This window comes from Meriones unguiculatus, chromosome 7 (genome assembly GCF_030254825.1).
Source record: "Meriones unguiculatus strain TT.TT164.6M chromosome 7, Bangor_MerUng_6.1, whole genome shotgun sequence".
Lineage (NCBI taxonomy): Eukaryota > Metazoa > Chordata > Mammalia > Rodentia > Muridae > Meriones > Meriones unguiculatus.
This window is the reverse complement of record NC_083355.1, coordinates 87898896-87923901: the sequence shown is the minus strand read 5'-3', so window position 1 is coordinate 87923901 and position 25006 is coordinate 87898896. Positions and strand designations below refer to the sequence as shown.

General features: G+C 47.9%; 2 protein-coding genes across 12 annotated transcripts in view; one reads left to right on the top strand and one right to left on the bottom strand.

Annotated features, from left to right (window-relative positions):
• Slc8a3 (solute carrier family 8 member A3) overlaps positions 1-6509 on the top strand; it is a 134440-nt gene extending 127931 nt beyond the window's left edge. For 5 of the 6 annotated variants that reach the window (XM_060387784.1, XM_060387787.1, XM_060387783.1 and 2 more), the window contains 3 exons: positions 236-335; positions 1897-2172; positions 4530-6509. In XM_060387784.1, the coding sequence (XP_060243767.1) occupies positions 236-335; positions 1897-2172; positions 4530-4906 (753 nt within the window). In that variant the 3' untranslated portion in view covers positions 4907-6509. The remainder of the gene's footprint in view (positions 1-235; positions 336-1896; positions 2173-4529) is intronic. The other variant, XM_060387785.1, reaches the window with a different exon arrangement.
• Positions 6510-16813: 10304 nt separating this feature from the next.
• Positions 16814-25006, bottom strand: part of Smoc1 (SPARC related modular calcium binding 1) — a 153126-nt gene continuing 144933 nt past the window's right edge. For all 6 annotated transcript variants that reach the window (XM_060387788.1, XM_060387790.1, XM_060387792.1 and 3 more), the window contains 3 exons: positions 23394-23638; positions 19231-19284; positions 16814-18734 (listed from right to left, as the gene is read on the bottom strand). In XM_060387788.1, the coding sequence (XP_060243771.1) occupies positions 18718-18734; positions 19231-19284; positions 23394-23638 (316 nt within the window). In that variant the 3' untranslated portion in view covers positions 16814-18717. The remainder of the gene's footprint in view (positions 18735-19230; positions 19285-23393; positions 23639-25006) is intronic.

Below are 25006 nucleotides of genomic sequence, written 5' to 3'. Positions count from 1 at the left end.
ACACAAAGAAAAAGCCCTCTATACTTACGTTTCTCTGAACACCCAATGTCAGAATACACAACCAAAGAAAAGGGATCTAGGGGGATTTCCAAGAAGGCATCACCCAAGGCTGCCTCGTGTGAAAGTTTTAGAACCCCTGAAAGTCAGGGTATCTTTCATTCCTTTATAACACAGGAGGCCTCATTGCTTCTGATAACTCTAACCTCATGATTCCAAGTTGTTCTCTCCATGACAGAGTACAGTGGATAAGCTGATCAGGAAGACAAACCTGGCATTGGTTGTGGGGACCCATTCCTGGAGGGACCAGTTCATGGAAGCCATCACTGTTAGTGCAGGTAAGGCAGTCCTCAAGATAGCCTTGCTAGGAGTGCAGAAAACTCTCAAGAAAGATCATGCCCCCCTTAGCGTCTTATCATTTCCCAGGAGAGCTCTACTGTATGTCTTCCTAGCTGTGGCCCTAGATGCTTACTGCCTCACTGGGTAACTAAACAAGAGTAGGTGCATCTGGCTTCCCACCCTGATTCTGCTGTGTGAACTAGTGCAAGCATCCCCTCTGCAGTCAGTGATCTTCTCCCTAAAGAGAACAGCTGTCAGCTTTCTTAGAAAGACAAGTACGAAGCATGTCCATGGGAAGCTCTAGTTTCCACCATTCCTTGTGGTTTGCTTTCCTCTTTCTGTAAAATGAAAAATAATCCTGCTTTAGAGAACTGGATAAAACGAGTTAGCAAAAGTGCTTTGCATTGACCCCTAACTAATCTCTGCCCTAGATGATTTCTTTGACATTTATAGCAGAATCGCACCATACTGTCCCTAGACTAAACAGAAGTCCCAGGTGCCTGCAGATGTGTTGGAGTGAAGATGGACAGGGTCTCCCAACTGCCCCTGGATTGTCTCTCAGCGACACTATAGTTCTCTCCAACTGACAAGCACTACTGGCCTTGTCTTTTTCCATGAGGCTTTGTTGTCATAGCAACCCACAGGGTCATATCCCTAAGGCCCAAAAGCCAGAGCAAAAGCACAGCCAGGAAGAGAGGCTGGCTGCCGCTGCTGCCCTGCTTTCTCATCCATTCTGCTGTATCCCTTCTGATGACCTGACTGTGCCCCTCAAGGGACAACAAAGGGAATGCAGGCCATGTATTCTACCCCCTTTACAAAGGAGGGAACTGAAGCTCAGAAACTACAGGTAAAGTACCCCAGGCTAAGATTTCTTTCATTTAAAATTGAAAATAGAACCTGGTTTCCTGACTTCTGCTCTTTTCAAACTAAGACAAATTTTCTCCTGGATACATCTGGGCACATGTACCCATAATTCCTAGCAAGGATGGTCAGAGACCATCTGCCCCATGGGATATCTGAGAGATGGTACCGACTCTCTGGTCTACCTCCATGATCTGAAATGGCAGCCATACCTCTGGGGGTGGACAATGACAGAATTATTATTGCTGTAGACAGGTTAGAAAACATGAGAGGGATCCCATTGGCACCCAGTGAAGGTGAGGAAGCACACGGCAGTTTTGTTTTCTTTGCCTAGAAAATCAAATACAGCCTGTGTCTCTACCTTTTTCTTTCTTCTCCACCTTCTTGTCCTCCTGTTTTTCCACCCTGCCTCTTACTCCCCATTCTCTATTCTTTTCCTTTATTCCACAGCTTGCTCGCTTTCTCCCATGCTCACTTAGCGCTGTGAATTTAAACTAACCGGCAACCACATAACCAAATATTTTCCCCATTTCCCAGCTGTTTATCTGGTGCCCACAGCCTGTTTCTCACCTGCTGTCTAGAGAGAGCTGAACCCCCATTCTGGCCTAGGATGCTTGTGTTGTGGGTTGGACATGACTTTTTCATGAATGATGATCTGACATCCCTTCCCTTTCTCAAGCCTGTTTATCTTCTCTCCAGCAGGGGATGAGGATGAGGATGAATCTGGAGAGGAGAGGCTGCCATCCTGCTTTGACTATGTTATGCACTTCCTGACAGTCTTCTGGAAGGTGCTTTTTGCCTGTGTGCCCCCGACAGAGTACTGCCATGGCTGGGCCTGCTTCGTGGTCTCCATCCTCATCATTGGCATGCTCACTGCCATCATTGGAGACCTAGCCTCTCACTTCGGCTGCACTATCGGTCTCAAGGATTCAGTCACAGCTGTTGTTTTCGTGGCATTCGGCACTTCTGTGCCAGGTGAGAGTGAGAGGTGCTTATGTTTGCAAAGAGGCTATTCCCTGGTTCAAATGGTTCAAGACACTGCCTCATCTCAGACCAGAAGCAATAGGCAGGTGCTAATGTTAAATCCCTGCACTGGCTCATCAAAACCTTACTAGACAGGGAAAACGGGTCTACCAAAGATGTGGTACCTGACCAAGAAAGCTTTTATGTTAATAAGACACAAGCAAATAATCGCATACATATAATAATGTTCTTCTGTTTGCCTCTGGCAGCCTGTAAGAGATTAAATATCAGTCTGCTTATAGATATCCCTATGGAAATATCTACAATCCCTTGCTCCTATGGTTACCTGTGAAGTCAAAATGACTCCTATCTGAACAGGTATAAGAACTTGAGTGAGATTCATCCTTTTGTGTGAGGAATTACAGGCTCTTAATCTTCTTCTAAATATCCAAAGGCAAACTTCAATTAAGCATTCATTAATTCACTTAGTAGGCTAATGTTGACTGAACTTGTGTGATGTCTGATACTGTGTTGTGCTGGTGGCAGATCTATTATGTGAGTCAAAGCAGACATATTTCTTTCTCAGCCCTCGGCTAAAAATCTAGCAAAGGAGAGTAGACTCAACTAAGTTAAAATCATCTTAATAATTTCTACGAAATAAATGTGTTAAGCAAGGAATGCTGGGTTAAGCTGAGTCAGCAACGGTCCTACGAAAACCAGGCCTGAATGACAAGCAGTAGGTAGCAGGGACAGGGTGATTGGATTAGGCCAGGATCCCTACTTAATTCAGTCCGAGTCGCTATGGCATCTGAACTCTGACCATTTGCTATCTTCAAGTATTTGGGCTGAATCTCACCAGGCAGGAGTCTACAGGGTAAACCAAGGGCAACCTTCCTTGTATAGAAGAAAAAATACCCTTCTGGATATCAGTTACACCTATTAGTTTCTGCAGCATGGCTACGACAAAAATCCCAAGAGAAAAAAAGTTAAAAAGGGAAGGATTCATTTTACTCACAGTTTCGGGGATGCCAACACAGCATGTCAGGAAGAGCTAGACATGATGAAGAAAGGAAATTCACCTCAAGGTTGACAGGAAACAGAGAAAGAAAGTATAGGAAAGGGCCCTAGGCAAGCTACAAGCCCCACAAAATGTCCCACAGTGAGCTACTTTCCCAACTAGAGCCTGCCTTCCCTTAACTACCTCCTAATAATGCCATCACTTTGTTAGTGAATCTGTCCATTCTTTGAGTCACAACCCTTAGGTCCAGTAGTCTCTGGAAACTTCATCACAGACACACCCAAAGGGGTCCTCTACCAATCCCCTGGATAATTCTCCATCTAACCAAGTTGATACTCAAAATGAATCATCACACTATATCCACACAACAGTCCAGGAAATCCTCCTTCTAAAAGCCCAGCACAGACTGGTGGTTAGGGGAATGCTTTGTGTATGAGTGATCCCTGAGGTCCAGCTATTATGGAAGTGAATCTGTTGCTAATAGGATGGTGCCTGAAGCTTTGCAGGGGAGCTGCCCTGTGCTCACTGTTCTCCACGCCTTGGTATACCTAACCCATCAGAGGTAACAAAGCAGATGTGAGGGGAGAAGACATGTGGAAAAAATAACCAAGGAGAAGAGCCAAACTAGAAGGTTATAGTCAAGATGGAGCAAAAAAGCTTACTCTAAGAGATTTGGCAACAATGAGATGTCAGGGTATAATGGGTAGAGAGATAGTTTGGGGAGTTTCCAAGGCCTGAAAATTGGTCCAGAAAGCACCAGAGAGCACTGAGGCTTTCAGAAGAATATGCTATGGTCTGTGCTTCTGATTTCATGGCTTTTGATGAAGCTTTTGGGGTGTGGAACAATATTATGGGAAGGGTCCTTCCACTGCGATTTTATTGTCAAGTCTTCAGCTGACTTAAGTGATCTTGAGTAGCTGCCCTGGTCCTTATTTTTCTGAACACATGGGCATCACTCAGTCACTTTCAGGGTTAAGTGGGTACATGGTTCACATGACAGTTACAACCTGGCACCAACCCAAGCTGATTCCCAGGATGTGAAAGTTCCCTGGACAGATGTTATGAAACGACTGCATCTTCTCTGCTGAAAACATAGTCAGTGGGACATGATACGCCCTCTTGGTAAGTAGTGGGATAAGAATAGCTCTTCGAAAGCTTCAGATACCTACAGATGAGGATCAAGAAACCCCGATCCATAATTGGGTATGCTCAAGGCTACACAGCTCCTGAGTGGCAGGGCTGGACTTGGCCCCTTTGCCCATGCTGCCAAGCTGCCAGTATGGAATACTCAAAGCCAGGCCCTTCGCATCCCAGCCTCACACAGCTCCTATTTGTCTCTGTTCTTTTCCAGACACATTTGCCAGCAAAGCTGCTGCCCTGCAGGATGTGTATGCAGATGCCTCCATTGGCAATGTCACCGGCAGTAATGCTGTCAACGTCTTCCTGGGTATTGGTTTGGCCTGGTCCGTGGCCGCCATCTACTGGGCCATGCAGGGACAAGAGTTCCATGTGTCGGCTGGCACTCTAGCCTTCTCTGTCACTCTTTTCACCATCTTTGCATTTGTCTGCCTCAGCGTGCTCTTGTACCGTCGGCGGCCCCACCTGGGTGGGGAGCTCGGAGGTCCTCGTGGCTGCAAGCTAGCCACAACGTGGCTCTTTGTGAGCCTGTGGCTCCTCTACATACTATTTGCCACACTGGAGGCCTACTGCTACATCAAGGGGTTCTGAACCGCCAGAACAAGACCTCCACAGGGCAGGCCTAGGACTTCTCCTAAGAGAAGGGCACTTTTCCTCACCAACCTTTCCAGGTTGGGCAGCCCTGGAGAGGATGCATCAGGACCCGAGCCCCAGGAATTTCACCTGACCTAGGCCCTGGCACTACACAGAAAGCAAACCTACCCGATCCAATGGAATGACGGAGACACCCACTATCCAGAATATTTAATTAAAAACAAAACAACAGCAACAGACCCACCTCTACCCCATCCTCCCATTCACATCCCTGAGTCTCTTCTTCTATTCCACCACATGAATATTCCTTTTGACTCTAGTTTCCCCCGAGGGGCAGAACTTCCCCTGTCTCCAGGAAGATACATCGAGACTCTCATTCAGCTGTTGGGGTGTGAGAATAGGCCATCTCTGCATGGCTGGTATGGGGTGCTCCTTTCATCGCATTATCGTTGTGGTCGGTTTCATTTGCCTCCCAGGTTTCACTTCCTGTCTTATCTTTTCTTCCTGAAGTTAGTGACAAAGGGCCCTGAGGGAACTCCATGTCTGAGCAACAGGTGGAGGCATGGACTTGCTGGCACACACCCTCCTGCTGTCACAAGGCTGCTGCTGTCCCTTGACTCCAACTCAGGGTGCAGGAGGAGTTTCATCCGCTTGCATTGCCATCAAACCCAAGTCACAGAGGGATCACCCTCTTCTTGGTGGAAGCCATTCTACTTCTCTGTGCTGTGTGTCAGCCCCTGTGTGTGTGCCTTCCCACAGACAGAGACTCTGGAGCAGGAAAAAATAAAGTTCCGTGTTGACCAAGGGCATCGGGAGAAACAAATGGAAAACACCTCTCCAACGTTTTGGGGTTTGTGCCTAAGGTGGGAGAGAAGGAGGTATTTGACTTGGGAGGTCTCTGAGGGAGTGGATCATAGTTTAGAAGTCAGTGTTTCTGGGGAATATCAGTGCCACCACCCCTCCTTCTCGAATGCACCGTACTCAGAAGGCTGAGAAGGTTCCTTGACATGATGTGGGAATTCAGAGAGTTGTCAGAGAACAGGGGCCTCTTTCCTCCTCCCCCGGCCTTCAAGCCACTTTTGAAAGCATGTTCACAAGGTAGGAACTGGAATCTCTCATCTCCCCATGTTCCTGCTTGTTCTTAAACCTCAAAAGTCTCTCTCTTCCCAGCCTGGGGGGGGGGGGCATTTGTTATACCCCACCCCCAAGGAATCCAAGTCATCACATTCCTAAGGAGCCCTGGCTTCTAGAAAGCGAAAACTGACACACTGACACCCCCACCTCCCAGACCTTTTCCCAGTGTATTTTAAAAAGACTTGGGTTTAACACAAATACACACACACACACACACACACACACACACCATACAAAACTGCCCACGGGTCTTGAGGCTTTCTGCATTGACATAAATACATTTTCTAAGAAAGAAAAACGAAATTAAAACAACACCTGTTTAATTTTAAACACATTTTTTAAGAAAAATAAATAAAAAATAAAACAGTGCTCGTGTCCTAAGCTATGTTGACAGTTGCCAGTGGAAATGTTGGGTTGGTTCAAAAAAAATTAAAATAAAAATAAAAGGTCTACATATATGTCTCTACACACAGCCTGCTTCTCCCCATGTTTCTTCAATGAGTGGTCTGGGAATCACCTTGGATATCTGCTTTGAACTGAAGGTGTCATCTCGCATTCCAGGTGCTAATGTGCTAGACATAGTAGTTTGGTTTTTTTTTTTGTTTTTTGTTTTTTTTTTTTTGTTTTTTTTTTTGTTTGTTTGTTTTTGTTTTTTGTTTTTTAAGCAAAACATGTTCAGGGAAATGTTACCTGTCACAACCCAGAGGTGAAGAAGCTAGAGGGCGGCCATAAGGGTTGTGTCGATAGCAGTGAGGGAGCATTTTTTTTACCAGAAGGGCACAACAGGGCAGGGCTTTGACTAGAAAGACATATTTAGCCACTGCTCCCACACACAGACTCCGAGCCAGCATTCATCATTCATTCACAAATCCTCGTTGGCTCAGCACTCATTCAAAATTGCTGCTGTGAACACCTTCCACGTGCTCAGTTACGTTCTGGGGACACAATAAAGATTTAGTTCTTGGCCACAAGAAAGTCACAATTGAGGAGATGAAGTCAAAGTCCTTTCAATAATGCAGTGTCTTTGAGCTCCAAGCAACAGGGACCAGTTAAAGATGGTTCTCCAAGGAGAGAGGGCAGCATTGGGATGCCTGCTGGGGGAAGGGATTGTGTATCGCAGGCTCGGGAAGTCCTGAAGAACCAAGACTGCCTTCCCTGCCTGCCATCCATGTGCCCTCTCCCGTCCTTGCTTCTTTGACTGTGGAGCCCTTCCCCTCCCCTCATCTCCCTGGGGGTTGCTTTTGCTTTGCCTGTGCCACAGTCCAGCACAGTTGAAAGCCCTAATGTGAGCTCAGGGCCTCACAGCTCCACTCCACAGAACTGACACTTTCTACTGGGGATTGGAGAGCAAATTTACAATTGATAAAGTACAATTAATTTCCCATACCCAGAGGGACATTTGTAGGAGGTAGAGATGTTTGTAGAAAGCTGCCTTGGTGTGTGTGTGTGTGTGTGTGTGTGTGTGTGTGTTAGTGTGTGTGTGTGTGTTAGTGCCCCTTCCAAAGTTAAGCAGTGCAAGGAGCTTATGAAGCTTGTAACCAATTGGATACAAACACAAAAGGTCCTGTACCACAGGTGCTCTGAGTATGGGATGAAGAGAGGTCCACAGAACACAGCAGTTAAGTCACTGACTTGGCTTAGAAGACTTGAGACGAGCCTCACCAAGAGCGGGCCCCTGAAGCAAAACTAAATGGTAGTTTACTTTGATGAAAGGACTCAGCATTGGAAGACAGAGAAAAGGGAGCAGCTTGCCAGAAGACATAGGACCAGTTGGGACCTTGGCATGGAGGTCAAGAAGGAGAAATGCAGGTGGATGCCAGCTGTGACCGGCGTGTGCATCTGAGAAAAGCTGAGGTCAAGGAATGGTCTTGTGTTGATGCCAAAAGGAAAGGAATGGAAAGAAAATTTCACCACCACAAAAAAATGAATAAATAAAGACCACTTGCTTTTTTGCATTGGCTTTAAGTTTCTGGCCAGACTGGGGCTAAGAAAGTGGGTTTGAGAACCTAAGTGCTACAAGGAAGTGACAACCAGAAAGTGATAGGGGTAGATAGATGAAAGAGAGGGAGGAAGGGGGGAGGGACAGATGTATAAGCAGAAAGACCTGGGCTAAAAGGCTTATTCCATTTTATTGCTATTTGAGAAGGAAAGTGGAAAGTGCCTTTAAGCTGATTCCATGGGGAAGAGACAGAAACATGAACTCATCTGTGCTCATTTCTCCCCCGCTTAGCATCATTTCTAGATCACCCAGACATTGGACTTTATTGAGAAGTAGATGAGCCCTAGCGAAATGTGGAAGAGGGTTGAGGCCGGTGTCCAGAGAGAGGAAGGATCTTATTGTGAGTCTAGACACCAACAACTAGGTCTCTGCATTGAGTGAACGCCTCTCTTGGATCACAGCAGCTGAACACTTCTGAAGCCAGTTACTTGCAGCATCAACGCTGAGATTCTAGCACATACACGCAAGGGGGGAGGGGCACACAAACTGCCTGACCGCAATAACCAACAACACCGCAGGCATCCCTTCAGGCTGCCTTGGTCCCATAGGGTACGCATGAGTCAGTACAAAGATGGCGTTGCCTGCTGGTGTGCACACGCCGAGCCACAACCTCCCCATGCTCCTTATTGCATTTATTTTCAGGACATAATAGCTATCACAATAAATCAGCCCCAAGATTTCAGCAGCTTAAGGGGAAAACGGAGTTTATTCCTCATTCTTGCAATGAGCTAAGGATTCTGGATCAGCAGGCGGCTTTCTTGCACATGATGACTTGGCGACTTGGTTTCTTTCATGTTGTGACTGCCAGTCTCTGCGCGTCATCCCCTGTTCATCTCCGGTGGAAAGTATGAAGCAGGTGGTGCGCACGCACCTAACTGCCTTGGCTTCCAAGTCGTACCTCGTTTGCTCACATCCAATTAGTAAAAGCTAGTCACTTTGACTCATTCAAATGCAAAGCAGACTGTGAGATGTGGTCCTTAGCTGGGCAGTCACTCTCTTGTAACCTCTTGAAACTGCAAAAGGATCTTTTTGTAATAAATGATTGCCTTGCCACAATGTCTTTGCGATTAAGGACAGATATTTTAATATTAACAGCCAAGAACAATCTGACCTATGTCTGTGAAGTTTTCAAAGCCTTTAGTATACATCATTTGTGTCTGATAAGAGGTAGATATTATTCTTTTCCATCAAGCCAGGTTGCAAGTGGGTATATGATTACCCTGGAGCCCACAGACAGCACGGATCAGGCAGAAACATGGGTCTGATTCCAAATTTTACTCAGAGTGCTTGTTTCAGAATATCATGACCTCTTGTAACAAACACCAGAACAAAGAATAGAAGGAGGCTAGAATTACAGGATGCTGAATGGGCCCAGTGCAAGATGCCCACAGAAAGGCAGCCAGTTACCAATGGGGAGCCGACAAGAGAGAAAGCGTCCAGCAGTTAGTTCTCTGTCCTTCTACAAGGTCTTCTCACCTGCCTTGCCCTCATCCTTCCTGAAGGAAAAGCTGGAGCGGGTGATGTACTTGCAAGGCTCAGGGGCAGAACGAGGAAATTTCACTTTGATAAAGTGATTGATAATTAAAGATGGAGGGTCATCTGACCCCAGGCAGAAAGGAGTCAAAAGACATCTTTTGGGACAATGGTATTTCAAAGGATTCCTGGAAAACTACCCTGGCAAGTATGTCGTGACACTCAGAGGGGTGTGTCTTAGTCTGTTTTGTGTTGCGACTGTAAAATTCTTGGTTCTAAATCCTTTATACAGAACTATTTATCTTACGTTTCTGTTGGCTCAAGGCCATGGCGCTGGCACCTCCTTAACTTCTACTGAGGGGCTTATCATGTGTCACAACATGGCTGAGAAACAGACAGGGAAGTGAGCAAGTGCAAGAAAGAAGCATGTGTGGGGGACAGAGGGGCCAAAAGAACTGACTCACGCTATAACAATTCATTCTGCCCAAAACTACCACAGGGACCACAGTGATGTCTTCATGATAAAACATCCATAGTTCAATTACTTCTTGAAGGTCTTGTCAACTCTCACTCAACGCTATTATGCTAAGAACTAAGCCCCCTTGTGAGTTTTATGGGCTGTAATGTAGCTCAGTGGTAGAATGTTTGCCTAGCATGTGTGAGTGCCTGGGTTCAATCCTCACCAGACCAAAAGCACTTTGGCAGAGACGAATCATATACAAAGTCCAATCCATTAAAGAGAAACATTCCATATATAAATGAGATCATGCGCCATTTGTCTTTCTGTGCCTGACTCATTTCACTTAGCCTAATTTCGTCTAAGGTCCTCCACTTTGTACACTGCAAGCATATCTGCTTTTTAAGGCTGCACAATTGTTCCAGTTTTGTTTCTGTTTCTGTGATTAAAAAAAAAAAAACTCTTTCAAAAATCAAATTAGGGAGAACTGGGTTTAACTCAGTTTGTAATTTCTGATTAGTCCATCTTTGTGGGGGGTAGGGCAGGAACTTTAGACATCTAGTCCTTATTACATCCGAAGTCAAGAGCATAATGCTCACTCACTCGCTTGCTTGCTTTGTGCTCAGCCTGATTTTTCCATTTTCGTACAGTTTAGGAGCCTTACCTAAGGAATAATGCTGCCTACAGCGGGATGGGTCTTCTCATATCAATTAATATAACTCAGATAATCCCCATAAACATGCCCACAGGACAACCCAAGGTAGACAATTTGGATACTCTTTTCCCAGTTGTGTCAAGCTGACAATTAGAGCTAACCACGACAGAAATGGTCCACTAATTCATTTGTTCTTTTTATTAAACGACATGCACTTAGACTATTTCCATATTTTGAATATTTCGATGACTCTTGCAATAAATACAGGTAGTCTTTGGAATGCAGCTGCCACTTCATTTGTTATGTGTTCAGAAAGAGGAAGCCATTCTTCCTAAAACTTTTGGAAAGAGCTTGATCCAGTGTCAACTACTTTTGGTGCTTCAGAATGTTTAGATTCTGGCTTCTGATCTTGGCCCCTTCTGCTGTGTCTCAAGTTCCTTCTGACTTCTACCTCAGAGGTAGCTGATTGTCACTTCGTCATTTCTTTTACAACTGCTTGGCAGTGGAATTGCTTCTATACTGCATGGAAGCTATTAATCTTTCACTATGACAAAAGTACAACCTCCAATTCTGCTGTCATTCCAAATTTTGATAAATGGGACCAGCATCAGGGTAACTGAAGAAGCCAACTACTGATCACAGCTCATGTGGTGGTCCATCTGATCATTAAGAACATGGACCATTGTGGATGCTCTCTGGTAGACATTCGAGTGGAACCCTGATATTCACACTATGGGCCTCGTTTCACACCTTCCCCAAATTTCCTCAAGTGTTAATCTGTTTTCTTATTTCTGCTACTAAATGCCGTAGATTAGATATTTTATAAATAAAAAAGACTGTCTTATACTAACAGAGGCTGAGAAGTTCAGCGTTAAAGAACTGTAACTGATGGGAGCTTTCTTACTGATGGGAGCACTATGCAAAGTCCTAAGGCATGAGTCACTATGCACTATGCAGAGTCCAGAGGCACAGGGCATCACATGGGAGATGGTAAAAACCATTTATCTTCTGTCTTTCTTCTTCTAATAAGGCCACTAACATACTGGTGGATGCTTGCACTGCTTGCTAACGTCTAATGCAGAGCAATTCCCAGAAGCTCCACTCCAGATAGCATTGTTACATAACTCTGAGGATTACACTTCAACATGTGTTTTGGAAGGGACAAACACCTAGACCATAGTGCTTAGCCACTTACCAAGCCATTAATATGAGTTCATAATCAGATCCACAATTCAAGCCAAAGAGAACATGTTGATGTCCAAAGTCTGTCCACTGAGAGGATTTCCATCCACTGCAGTCTTTGAGGATGTCTTGGTTTGGGTTACTATTGCTGGGATGAGACATCATGGACAAAAGCAAGGTCCAGAAGGAAGGGTTTATTTGGCTTACACTTCCACAATGTATTCCATTGTTGAAGGCAGTCGGGCCAAGAACTCAAAAAGGCCAGGAAGATAGAGGCAGGAGCTGATACAAAGGCCAGGAAGGGATGCTGCTCATTGGCTCGCTCCCCATGGTTTGCTCAGCCTGCTTTTTTACGGAACCCAGGACCACAGCCCAGGGATAGCACCACCCACAACGGGCTAAGCCCTCTCCCATCAATCCAATCACTAATTAAGAAAATTTTCTACAACTGGATCTTATGGAGACATTTTTCTTAGTAAGGGTTTCCTCCTTTCAGATGTGTCAAATTAACATGAAACTAGCCAGGACAGAGAGTCATCCCTGAGTAGTGCTGGAGCATGCCACTGTCCAAGTCTCAGTGGTGCTGCCTGGTACACTGCGCAGAGGCATTTTGAATTAAGCTTATAGGGTTTTATTTTTCTCATCTATAAATTCTCAAAGAATGCCCGAGACAGACTGAATGATGCAGGTACAGTTAACTACCATGAGCATTTTGGTCAACAGTTTATGCAGCCTAAAGGTACATTCTTGACCTGATTAGGCTGTTCTCTCTCTGTCTTTGACTTGATGATGAGATGCTGTTGTGAAAGTCCAACCTTATAGCTTGTTGGGTAAGGCACCCAGTTCTGCATGGGCAATTTAAACGACCTTGTTTGAGCCCTTCCCCACCAATATCCTTACAACTCCTGAGTCTTGTAGCCATGCTGCCACTTGCTCTTGATATGCATCCCTGTCTTCTCCAGAGCTACAGGAGAAATTCTTTAAAAGCTCCGCAGGAGGACCACCACCTCTTCACAAAGCATAGTCGCAGCTGCAAGACTGGTACCTCGTCCCAGCTGGAATCCAAGCCACCGCCACTGCTGCTGCCACCACCACTGCCACCACTACCACCACCACCCGGTACATGCCAGAAGACTTGCTCATCTATACACTGAAGGGACAGGGGGACATGGAGCTAATACAAGAAGTAGCTGAAGATCAGCCTGCATTCCCAGTATTTGGCATGGCTCGATGGTTCACGCCCCCACTGATGAATGGACACCCCAGAAGAGAACCAAGCATAGCTACAGTCCCGAGAGAAAAGCAGAAGCAGGGCCCTAGATCAAAGTAGATGTGGATACCATGAATGCATGGGATATCCGTGTGGGAAAATATGGAAGAGGACATAGCAAAGATGAACTGCCCACATCAACAAGGCAGGTCTACACAGTGGGGAAGCCTGCTCCAGGACCTGGCATGTGCCCCATATAAGCTCTAGCATATGGACACCTGGCACAGTGGGAAATGAGAGCCAACATTAAACCAAGAAGTGGCTACAAGGAACGCAGCAGGCTACACTGCTCAGAGGCCCTCACGATCTCTCTGCCTTTCCCTCCTCCTGACCCCATCACAAAGACTAATTATAAAGCAAAGGAGTGACTGACCCGAAGCCAGGCCACAGCTCCACTGTTTTTCTAGCAACCATGGACCAGGACGCTGCTAGGGCAGGGAGGGGAGGAGGATCCGAAGCAAGCTGGATATTGAGTTGTATGACTGATTGGAACTGAGCGTGTAAATGATTGGAGTGGCTAGAACGCATGGAAACAACCCTGGTTATCATTAATGGAAGATGATTCAATAGGGCAAGGATCAAAGCAGTGGTCACAGAAGACAAGGAAGCCTCGCATGCCTAACGCAAGGCATTGGGATTTCTCGGCCAACTATTCTCCTCCACTGTCACCTGAACCCGCCCTTCCCCCTCCGACGGCTCTCCTCCTGCCCACACTATAGGCTCCTATGGGGCCTGAGAGACAGGCTCTAGGTGGGGTGCTGAATTCTCACAGAAGCGGAGTGTGCAGCCACCTTCCCACTTTGTGGAGAAGTGAAAATGATTGTTACCATGCTACACCTCTCGGAACTCGTGGGCAAAATGCATTGTGCAAAATGGGATAAGCAGGTCTCTTTATTCTTAGATGATGTAAACACTGCACATTTAAAATCGCACGAAGATAACCTGCATTGTAATAGCAGAGTTTTTACTAAACACTTCTGATTCTATTTCTTCACTGCTGGGAAGGTGGGTGAGGCCATGTGATTGGTTCTCTTCAGTCACTGGACCGTGAGCAATGTGACCATGAGGGTTAGTTTTTGTCAACGTGACACAGACCTAGAACATATCTCGGCAGAAGAAATGTCCAGTGAGTTCTTGCCTCCACAGACTGGCAAGTCTGTGGAAAGCATTTTCTTGATTGGTGTAGGAGGACCCAGGCCACTGTGGGCAGTGCCCCTCCGGGCAGGTGGTCCTGGATTGTATAGGAAAGGTAGCTGAGCAAGTCAGCAAGCAGCGTTCCTCCGTGGCTGTTGTCTCTCTTCTCCTGCTTGAGTTCTTGTCCCCAGTTCTTCAGTCATCAACTGTATTTGGAACACGTAATCCAAATAAACTCTTTCCTCCCCAAGCTGGGTTTCTTTATCAAAGCAATAGAAAGCAAACTAGGAATGATATATTTCACGTCTGGATAGAAATCAGAGTGCAGCTTAGCCTGTTCCCCTCTCTCTCTGTCTCCACAATCAAGAGGGAAGGAGCCTTCCTTGGCCTGGATCCCTGAGTGAGGACAGTACAAAGAAGTGCCCCAGCTGACGCCGTCCCTTTGTGTTTTAGCCACAGAAGACGTGAAGGGTGTGTGTCATGGCAGCTCATCCTAGCCTCTCCCGACAGAGTCATATCAGCAGTTCAACACGTGTTCACTACCTTGTAGACAGGCAGTGCCTCAGTGTACAGCACAGTGTGGAGATTACCAAAGGATGGCCTTGAGTTTGGGAACAGGCCCGGCTTACCTCATCAACCATTAACTAGAATCAATAGTCCTTTTAGAGGATCTAGGCAAAAGGGCTTTTTGTAGAATCTGTTCTCTTAAGGTGGGGGAGGGGGAGATGGTGCAGGGCAAAACAGCTTGCTGAGACCGAGTTGTTAAGGTGCTGTCAGAAGTTGACGTGGCAAGCAGAAGGAATCATTCAGACTGACAAGAGACACCTGGCTGGCATACCCAGCTCAGGAAGTTAGTAGAACAAAGGCTATGACCAAGGTTAGGGCCCTTTTAGCGAACCATGAAAGTCACGTAAGAGTAATAAATTCATGCTGAAGGGCTAAGGAACTTGGTGGTATTTCATGAAGAATCGAACTTCCCCTGTCCCCACTTGTGCAGAAAGAAAAGGTCAAGGCTCCTGGGAAAAGAATGGAACTTTCTTAATGACATATCCATGATCTTGCAGTTAAAAAATTGGGGGGTAAATAGCTAGGACCCTAACTTAGCTATCTCTCTGCATTATCTGTTGTTTTGATTTTGTGTGTCTGTCTGTTCATCTATCTATCCATCCATCCACCCATCTATCTTTCTATAAAGATGTTGGGGCTGTTGGTGTTCCACCCCCTTGGGAAACAGATATTATCACTAGGAACCCTAGGACCTGGGACCTGGGACCTGGGACCTGGGACCTGGGACCTGGGACCTGGGACCTGGGACCCCATCCTCTGCCAACACTCACTGGTCCTGAAAAGATAGCCAGCCCCAGAAGCCTCTAGACCTGCCTGATGAACGTGTTCCCAAAGGTCTGTCCTTGTAGAAGTGGAGCATAGCTCTGAGCCCGGAGGTGAGGAAAAACAGAATGGACCTATTTGTGTCTTTTCCTTGACTCTTGATGTAGCTGTGTTGGAAAAAGCTGCTGTTCTGGTGCCCCTAGGAAGACAGCTGGGGGATCAGTGGTGCCCAGGGCCTGGTGTCAGGAAATCTGGAGTCTCCTGCTCTACCTTTCCCAGTCCTAGCAATCACTTTGATTCTCCTTGTAGGACTGAACCCCCACTCAGAACCTGGAACAATGTTGCCTGAGTCACTGAGTTGTATTATTACCAAAGACCATGCTTGTGACACAGCAGACAGGATGGTACATCAGTGTACAGCGAGCCAGACATCCCCAATGCCCTGAATCAGAAACTTGCATTCTGAAACTGGAGCGGAACTACATGGGGTACCAGAGGATGAGGGACTGTGTGACCAGTCAAGGGTTCAGATCCTTTCTCAGGGAAGTCTTGCCAGAGAAAATGTTAGGGGAGGGGGATCAAGAGAAATTATCTTCTGTGTACCCACAGAGGACAACAGTCCAAAACACAGCCGAAAGAATTTGGAAAAGCTATTCAAGTGGGCAGTTACAAAGGTCATTCCCAAGGACAACCTTACATGGGGAAAGAATGAAAAGAAATGGTCCCACTCACAGAGACCCAGGTCCCTGGCATCTATCCTGGCTCTAGATGTGTTTTCAACCCCTATCCTAAAGCCTTCTGCTCTGCGGGGTTCACCAGCACAGAACTGGTACCACACAGAACTGAGATGTGGACTGCATAACCCCAGTGAGGGTCAGCTTTCTGCCTGCATTCCTGCCCGGGGTCCAGACAACAACCAACACAGCCGGGCCCACCAGGAATGAGATTGTCAGTGGTCCTGCCTGCAAAGCTCTGCCAGCTACATTCCAGATGTGGCTGGAGGGGAGGACCCCATGATGGGGATACTTAGGGGTTTCTGCAAGGGTGATGGTAAAAAGGAGAACTGAAGTATACACGCTAGAAGGCAAGGGTCAAGAGGAAGAGACACAACACCCAGAGGCCACTGCCCTCCCTGCTCGTGTCTCTTCAACAGCAACCTAGACTTTCCAGCATCAGAGCTTGAGCGCTTCGGCCAGGGAAACCATGAAACCATCTAGGAAATGGGGCCTTTCCTTCGGAGGATGCCACCGAAAGAAAGAGTTACCGGCTGCCAAGGTTTACCCACTTTTTATTTTTTTATGAAACAAGCTACAAATACTCTTTCCTTGCTCCCTCCCTCCCAAGGGAAAATCACACAGCACAGCCTACGTCCATCTGTGAGAGAGAAGGTGGCTGGGAAGATCCTGAGCTCCTACGTGAAGGTGGCTTCTCTGTGCACACGTTTTCTTCAGGCCAGGAAATGGGGCTGGAGTCTGCTGGGAGGGTCATTTCATCCAGCTCCAGGACGCTGTGGTGTTTTTTGTGAAGGCTCCAAGAGAAGACTTCCTTTCTAGCTTAGCATGTCAGGACAGGGTCACTCATCATCATGGGACAATGTATGTGACATTCTCTAGAACAGCAAGAAACTTCTGTAGCCAAGACTTCATCAAATCAAGCCCTGAAGAGGCTGTGCTCAGGGAGGTGGACAGCATGTATGCAGCCAAGACAGAATATGGTTTACCAAGGTGGGTGTACTTATGGGATGCTGAGATGGAATGGCAGACAAGGCCAGATTGCCAAGAGCATGCCAGCAAAAGCCCAATTCTAACCTCCCTCACTGCCATCATCGTTGACCATAGGGAGAGCTGCTAAGTGTCACTTGCTGCTCTGACTGAAGGCCATCTGAATCAGCGTGTCACCTAGACAGAAAAACCTTATCTGTCTTATCGGCCCTGATGGCTGGGTGGCCACTCTGTAATCCCAGTGACACTCTGTGCAAAGGCCTGGATTTCCCTGTAGCTGGGTTATTAAGTCTATTCCACCTGGGGAGGCAGAAGTAAGGGATACAGTGTCAATTTTACTTCTAGAGTTGGCCCATAGGTCTGGAAGTCCATGAGAAGAACTGAAGGAGTAAGAGCAACTCCAGTGTTGGTTAACAAATGGCTGACCCAATTGGTGAGGGTGAGGGCGAGAGGTAGCGGGAAAGCGTGGAAGTGAAACCCAGACTGACTCCCGTGCTGGGGGAGGCATGCTTGTGGAAACTCTCTTGTGGGCTGGCAGAAGGGCTGGCGCAGGCCATCTGTCCTCTTCACCATCAACCATCAGGTGCCAAAGACCTGATGAAGGAAAGCCCTGCTAGGGTGTCCTTTTCCTCAGGGGCTTGGTGTGTCCCTTTCAGGTCCTACATGGGGGTAGCTGCTAAACAGGGGTGGGAATGTTTAAAGTAGCCAAATTCAGCCTATTCAAGTATAACTTACTCAGATATTTACCCCAGATTGCCAGGGCACCTGGCTAGCAGGGGCATGTGGGCCACCAGGGAATTGGAAGCCATACTGGCCATCACGTGAGCTGGGCTCCCCTCCTACCCAGCCAATGGCCAAGTGACTGGACTTGGACAGCTAATGGCATAGAAGAGTATTCCCTTCCTCCCAGAAGAGAACTGATGGTGTCCATGGCACAAGCATGGCATTCTCATCTACTCTCACACAGAGTCCATCGCCAGTGAAACTCGGGTAAGTTAAGGATACAATCTGAGAAAGCTGGACTGTGAGTCCAGAGTAAGGAGAGGGAAGGGAAGGAACAAACAGTAATGTCAATGCCTGTACAAAAGAACTATACAATTTACATATATATTTATATACAGTATATAAATCTCTTTCCTCTGGATCCCAACAACACCCTCCCAATAACCTAAAAGTTGTCAGTAGCAGATCCAACACTTAACAAATAAAAGAGAGAATAAACAGCTTTTCTTCCCTTTCCTGTTCCCGCTGTGGTATTAGCTAGCTGGTGTTTACAAATGAAACCGGAAACAAAACACACACACAAGAGTTATTAAAAGTGCAAACATGGCGGGCACCACTTATGTTACATGGGCTGTGGCTGGGCCACGGGCAGCGCTGAAGGGTACGTGTCTTCTCTGATGGTCAGTTCTGTCTCCTCGGACTCTCCACTGGCCTTTTGGTGTTTCTGCTCCTTAGACAAGGCGTCCAACTGGGCGGGGGAAAGAGGGTGCAAAAAAAGAAAAGTGATATAAGCAGTTAGGGATGCATGAAATGTTCACCTGTGTGAGTGTCTGCATGAGGGTGGTTTTGGTGCCATAGATATGAACCGAGTCAGGCACAGGCTGCCTAGATGTTCAGACATGCATATTTAACCCACCCGTCTCTTGCCATTTGGAAGCAACTCACAGACAGCATCTAGAGTCAGTTTGGAATTGCAAAAACCTCGACTCTGCCAGACAAGCAGAGGATGAGGGTGCTTTCTGACCAGATCATACTAGGTCAGCCTGGAGGAAATGGCAGGTGTCAGCGATGGCTGGGGGTGACAGAATCCTTTCAGCACGGATGCCATCTTCCTCTTATGTCCCCACCAGACACTGAGTGTGTGCCCCCAGGTGACCTGGCCAGTGGCTTCGCTGCTGTGCCAGCACAGTTTCAACAGGGGGTCCATGAAAGAAAGAGGGGAGAGCAGAAAGAAGGCAACTTACTGAATGGGTTTGTGCCTGCTCGTTTTCCCTGGGGGAAGCTGCCAAGGCTACCACCTGCAACAAATAGGAACAGATGACATAGGAGGGGCCTTGACCTAGTCAGCTGGCAGAGCTCCCCTATCTGAGCCCCTGCCTCTTCTGTGCTCAGAAACAGCAGGAGTAAGAGGGAGCCGGAAGTGGCATGGCTGTGCTTCCTGTTCTGGGGGTCCATATTGCCCTGTTCTCCCTGGTACACCCGCTGTCCACCAACACATTTCAACAGTCTCTTCTACAGTTAGGGCGCCTCTCTGGCTACTGCTGCTGCTCCTGTGGTCCTTGACGTTGTTTCTGTTGAGACAGAGTTTCTCTATGGAGCCCAGGCTGACCTTGAACCCATACTGGCAGGCACCAAGGGAAGAGAGAATAAACAGTCTTCCTTCACTTTATTTTTCCCACCGTGGCACTGGAACCCACTCGGGATGCCACTTTGGAATCCCCTCAGCTATTAGCTAAGGCGGGCGTTAGTGGCTATTTCCATAACTTTCTTGGTTCTGGTTCTCTGAGTCCTGTAATGTCAGAGCCCCATCACTTGCCAAATCTGAAGGCAAAGGCTCAGAGTGACTAACCTGGGTTGATAACACCCACCCCTGTGCATCGGCCATGGTGCTCCTTCAAGACCTGACCTCCTGAAGGAGGAACACACTAGGAGCTAGGCCAGCTCCCTCTGTCTCTGAACATACCTCAGAACCTTGCTGGAACGGACCAGAAGGTGGAATTTGCACAATACCTGTGCTGCTTCTGTTCTGCCCCCCATGTAGGACTGCCCCAAGAATCAGCTCAATTCTTGGGATTTGGGGAGATTCGCTCTGCCGAGCCCAAGATTTCCTGTGGATCCCATGACTCCACAGCTCAGCATCTCCCAACCTCCTTAACACCCAAGAAAGACAAAATTAGGGCAGATGTTAGCACATCCAAGTCCACAGAAGAGGTCACAAGTCCAGAAAGATAAGAGAAACAGACCCAAGGCAGGCAGGCCTGTGGGAGAGGGCAGAGGCAGGCTGCCTGACCCTACAGTCCATATTTACTCGGCTCCACTCTGCAGCTGCTGCTCTCAGTGGTAAACACCGAGATCTGCACCTAGAAAGAGGAGGCCTACAGCCTTCCTGGTGGTCCTGCTCCATCCGTGGAGATATAGAAAACAAATGGACAGCCAGGAGCACATCTCTGCACCTCAGCAGATGTATACAACAGGAGTGAAATTATCCCTATTTACTAAGGCTAAGAAGCCATGATGGCACAGAATTCATGGGAGGAAGCAAAGTCATTGCTGGCTGTAACCCTCTGGACCCATATTCGGGACCCTCAGAGAAAGAGAAGAAGCCTGAGTCCTAGGAGAAGCTGGTAGTTCCGATACACTGAGTTCCTAGTCCTCAGGCTGCTTCCCTGATAGACTGGCTACTACAATCCTCACCAAAAAACAGGCCTCCAAATGCAAGCCTTGCCAGGCTGGGCAGGAGTGAGAGTTCTGGGAGGTGAAAGAAGGAATGTTCATGTGGCATTTCCAAAATTCTGGTTCTTCAAACCCAAAACCACACCCTCCAAGTCCCACATTCTCTACCATCCCATCTTGGGACCCCACCTGGCATGCAAGCCCCTCTCAGGCCACGAGAGGGCACCACACAATACCAGATGACCTGTACCTGGGCTCCCACAGACCATCCCGCCAGATGGACGTCACCCAGAACACAGGGAGGCTGGAGGCTGCCAAGCAGCACCTCTGGCCCCTGGATCCATTCCTCTGCTCCTGATGGCTTCGTCTGTGTGGTCACTGTGCACCTGGACTCTGCCCCACCCCTCACCCGCTCTATCCTGTTTACTTCTCACACCGGATCTCCAAGGGAGACGCTACCACCTCCATTTGGCGGAGCAGGAAATTGAAGTCTAGAGAGGTGAAGTGCCTTGTCAAATTGCAGAGCTAGAATAGACAGAGCTGGAATTAAGGGTCACCTCTATCTGACTTCAGGGTCTCTGCCTGTACCCACATCCCTACTTCTGTCTAGACAGCGGTCCTCATTCCTCCCTCAGGTTTCTCCATAGCTCTCCGTTCTCCTGCTGGCTCTGTATGCCTGGAAGCCGGCATGCTTGTCAGGGCAATGTCCACAGAGCCCCCAGCAGACTTCACCTCTGCTCACGGAGCCCCACGGCTACATCAACTCCCCAGTGCCCTGGATTCCTCTCTGGCAACTCTCTTGGCTTCCCCAGGTAACAGCTGGCCTCCTCACAAGAGACTCTGGGGTCGTCTTTGTGGAGGGCACAGAAGCCAGTCTGTGAAGTTCCACAGAGGAGCCGAGCACTGGCAACATTGCTGCCCCGTGAGTGCAGATCGCTGCCCCTCTGCCTAGCCCAGACTCTTTTAATGCAGAACAACAGAAGCCTTCGGGCTCTGGAAGCAGTGTGTGCTTCGCTGTGTGGAGGAATGGAGCAGAAAGGAAGCCCTCTGTGATCTCTGTGGGCTCTCAGTCTCGAAGCTGCCCCTCCACCATCCCCCTCTTCCTTCTAGCCCAGTGCTCTACTTGACCCCATTCCTAACACCACACACACACCACATGCGCGCACACACACAGCATGTACGCACGTGAATAGTCATGCATACATAGATATATTTGAAACCAAGCATAAAGGGCTGAGGAGATGGCTCAGCGACTAAGAGCACTTGCTGCTCTTGCAGAGAATCCAGGTTCATTTCCCAGCATCTACATGGTGGCTCACTACTGTCTGTCACTCCAGTTCCAAGGGGTCCTCTTCCGACCTCTGCAGGCAACACCTGGTGCACATACATACTAAGAGGGAAACACTTACACACACACACACACACACACACACACACACACAATTTCTAAAGACGGGTATAGAAACACCATACATATGTACACACAGTGAGATGCTCTCGGACAGGTACCTGTGAAGGTATGCTCACAGAGACATGCCAGAGAGATCCATCTGAGACAGATGCATGCAAACTCGTCACAAGCGTACTGACGGTCACAGGTGCTCTAGCCACACCCTCAATGCCACCTCTGAAGTCAGAAACACAGGTTGGGCAAGAAACAGAAGGTGCCCCAGGGGTCTCTGGGAAAAACTGTTCAGATGACTAGAAACCACAGCCTGCTCCTGGCTGAGCTGGGGTTGGAGGAGCATCCTTAAATCCTGCAGTCCAGACTACAGCTTCCTCTGGATGCTTCCTCCATGTCCTGTGTGTCAGCTGGAAGTGGCAGGCACCTGGTGTCTGGAAACGTCCCAGAGGGAGACTTCCTGGGTTCAGTAGACTATGTCAATACACTGTACCTTCCCTTGTTTTAATGCTGTATGGACAGTACTCCCAGCACAAAAAAAGGGCATGGAATGGGACAGGGTCAGGCCACAGCACTTCCTCACCAAGTTCCCAGCATCCTTGTGTAGACCTGTGAAGAGCACTGGGAAGTCTCTTTCAAATATGACCTTCCCAGTCCAGTGGCTCTTCCATGCCTTTCTAAAGCCTCCCTATTGAGTGAAGAGTTCTCCAGCCTTACCTTGCCTCTTGTCACCCTCCCTACAGATGCTACAGCCTAGTGACAGAGTGACAGTCCATGAACCATGAGAAATTATATGCAGATCGGTTCTCAGACTGTCCCAGAGAATCACCTCACATGCCCCTAAAAGCCCATTGATGAAGACAACAGGGTCGTTCTCAGCCTGGTTCCTCGAGGTATTATGTAGAGCCACCCCTATTCTTGCCCTGTCCCTTACACATACATACCACACAGAACATACTTGCACACATACACAATCTGGAACTATGCTGCCCTACTCCATGGATAAGATAAAAGATAAGCAAGTTCTGCTAAGTTGAGCTATGAGTATGAGTCTGTTGGCCGCTTACTGCACCCTGGCCCACCCTAACTAATACACTCTCACAGTACCAATCACAAAGCACATGCATAACTATCTATTATGTCTTCTCAGTAGACTGTTTAAGAATAGGAACCTTATCAGTCAAGTACATGGCTGCTGCGAGCAGCTAGCCCCGGAGTACAGCCCACCTCCAATAAACAGATGAATACATGGGAATCTAGGATCTCACTCCCCCAAAATAGCCTTTGGTCCCTGGCCCTGGCCCTGGCAGGTGCGCAGGAAGTGGCACTCACCTTCTTTGCTAACACCCAGGCAGCCCTTCAGCTCAGGCAGTGAGATGACCTTGTCCTTGTTCAGGTCGCAGTAGTCGGTGAAACGCCGGGCACATTTCTTGGGCTTGGCTTTCTTCTTTACATAGCGCTTGAACGGCTTCATCTCCCGCTTGTTGATGTCATCACTGCTGTTGCTGTCCAGCTGGCTGAAGTACCAGTGTGCCACTCGCTCCTCCAGGGTGTGGCTGGGGTCGGGCTCTGAGAACCTGGGCAGTGGACAGACACCCCCACCCCAGAGAACACCGATCAGGATCTTGCAGGAGCCATGGACCCCACTGTGATTCTCTCCCAAACGGCCACAGGCCAGAGTCCTTGCTACGGTTAAGCACTTGCTCTTGCCAACTCATACTGAAGTTGACTGACAATGTGTCTATGTTGGGGAGTGAAGGTGAGCCCTTGAAGAAAGTTTAATTACCTTCTTGAGAGACTGGGTCAGTTCTTCTCGAAATGGATTAGCTCTCACATTAGGCTGCTATGAAACAGATACCCGCCTCATCTCTCCCTTCCTCTTTGCATGTACTTGCTACATGCAAAGCTGTAAGCTGAAGCTTTAAGAGGCCCTCACCAGAGGCCATATGGATGCTGCTATGCTCTCGGACTTCCAGAACCATAAACCAAAATAAAACTCTTCTTTATAAGTTACCCAGATCACGGCATTTTGCCACAGCATCAAAGACCAAACCAAGACTGTCTTCATGCTGGGCTATCAGTCATCAGGTAACAAGAGCTCGTTCCTTAGGGGTTTCCAAGCGATCATTATTTCATTGACCTGCCTCATCTTCTGAAATAACCAAGACATTCCTTGTGCAGATAGGCACTCCAGACAAACTACATAGATTTAATCCACCTGAGTTAACCATGTCTAGGATCTAAACTGTCCTCTCCTGACCCACAGCTCACTGTCAGACAGAATGCTTTCCTGAGCTTGTGAGTGGAAACCAGCACTGAGCACTCACCACACCCAGTGCCAGGACTGGGGCTATCAGCCCAGCCTCGGGCTGCTCACTGTCTCAGAGGAGCAGAGCCTAACATATGAAGACCGGCAGATGGGATGTGCGATGTTCCCATCACTTGTGGCTTTGTGCTTGTGTGTAGAGGCTCAAGGTTGATGTCAAGAGTCACCCTTGGTCACTCTTCACTCTATTAATTAGGGCAGAGTCTCTGTGTTGAAGCCACGGCTCCCCTACACAGTTGGTCTAGACAGCCAGCTTCCTCTGTCTATTCTGTGCCCACCTGCCGAGTGCTGGAATTAGAGGTACACTCCCAGCATTTACATTAATGATTGACACCTGAGCTCTGATCTCATGTCTGCTGCTTGGACTTTGACTGCTGAGCCATCTCCCTGAGGATATCCTCCCTGAGGATATCTGAGGTGGGCCTAAGAGATTACATGCTAACCAGAACCCCAGCTAATTCTTAGAGAAACTAGAGTGACCAGGAGCATATCTTGGTGCCCAGACACATAGTGATGAATGCATCTGGCACAGTCCATATCTCTGGACCACAAAGTTTCAAGGCCAATGCCTATGTGTATGAGTATATGCAATGGCCTACCTATCTGTCATTTTATTTAT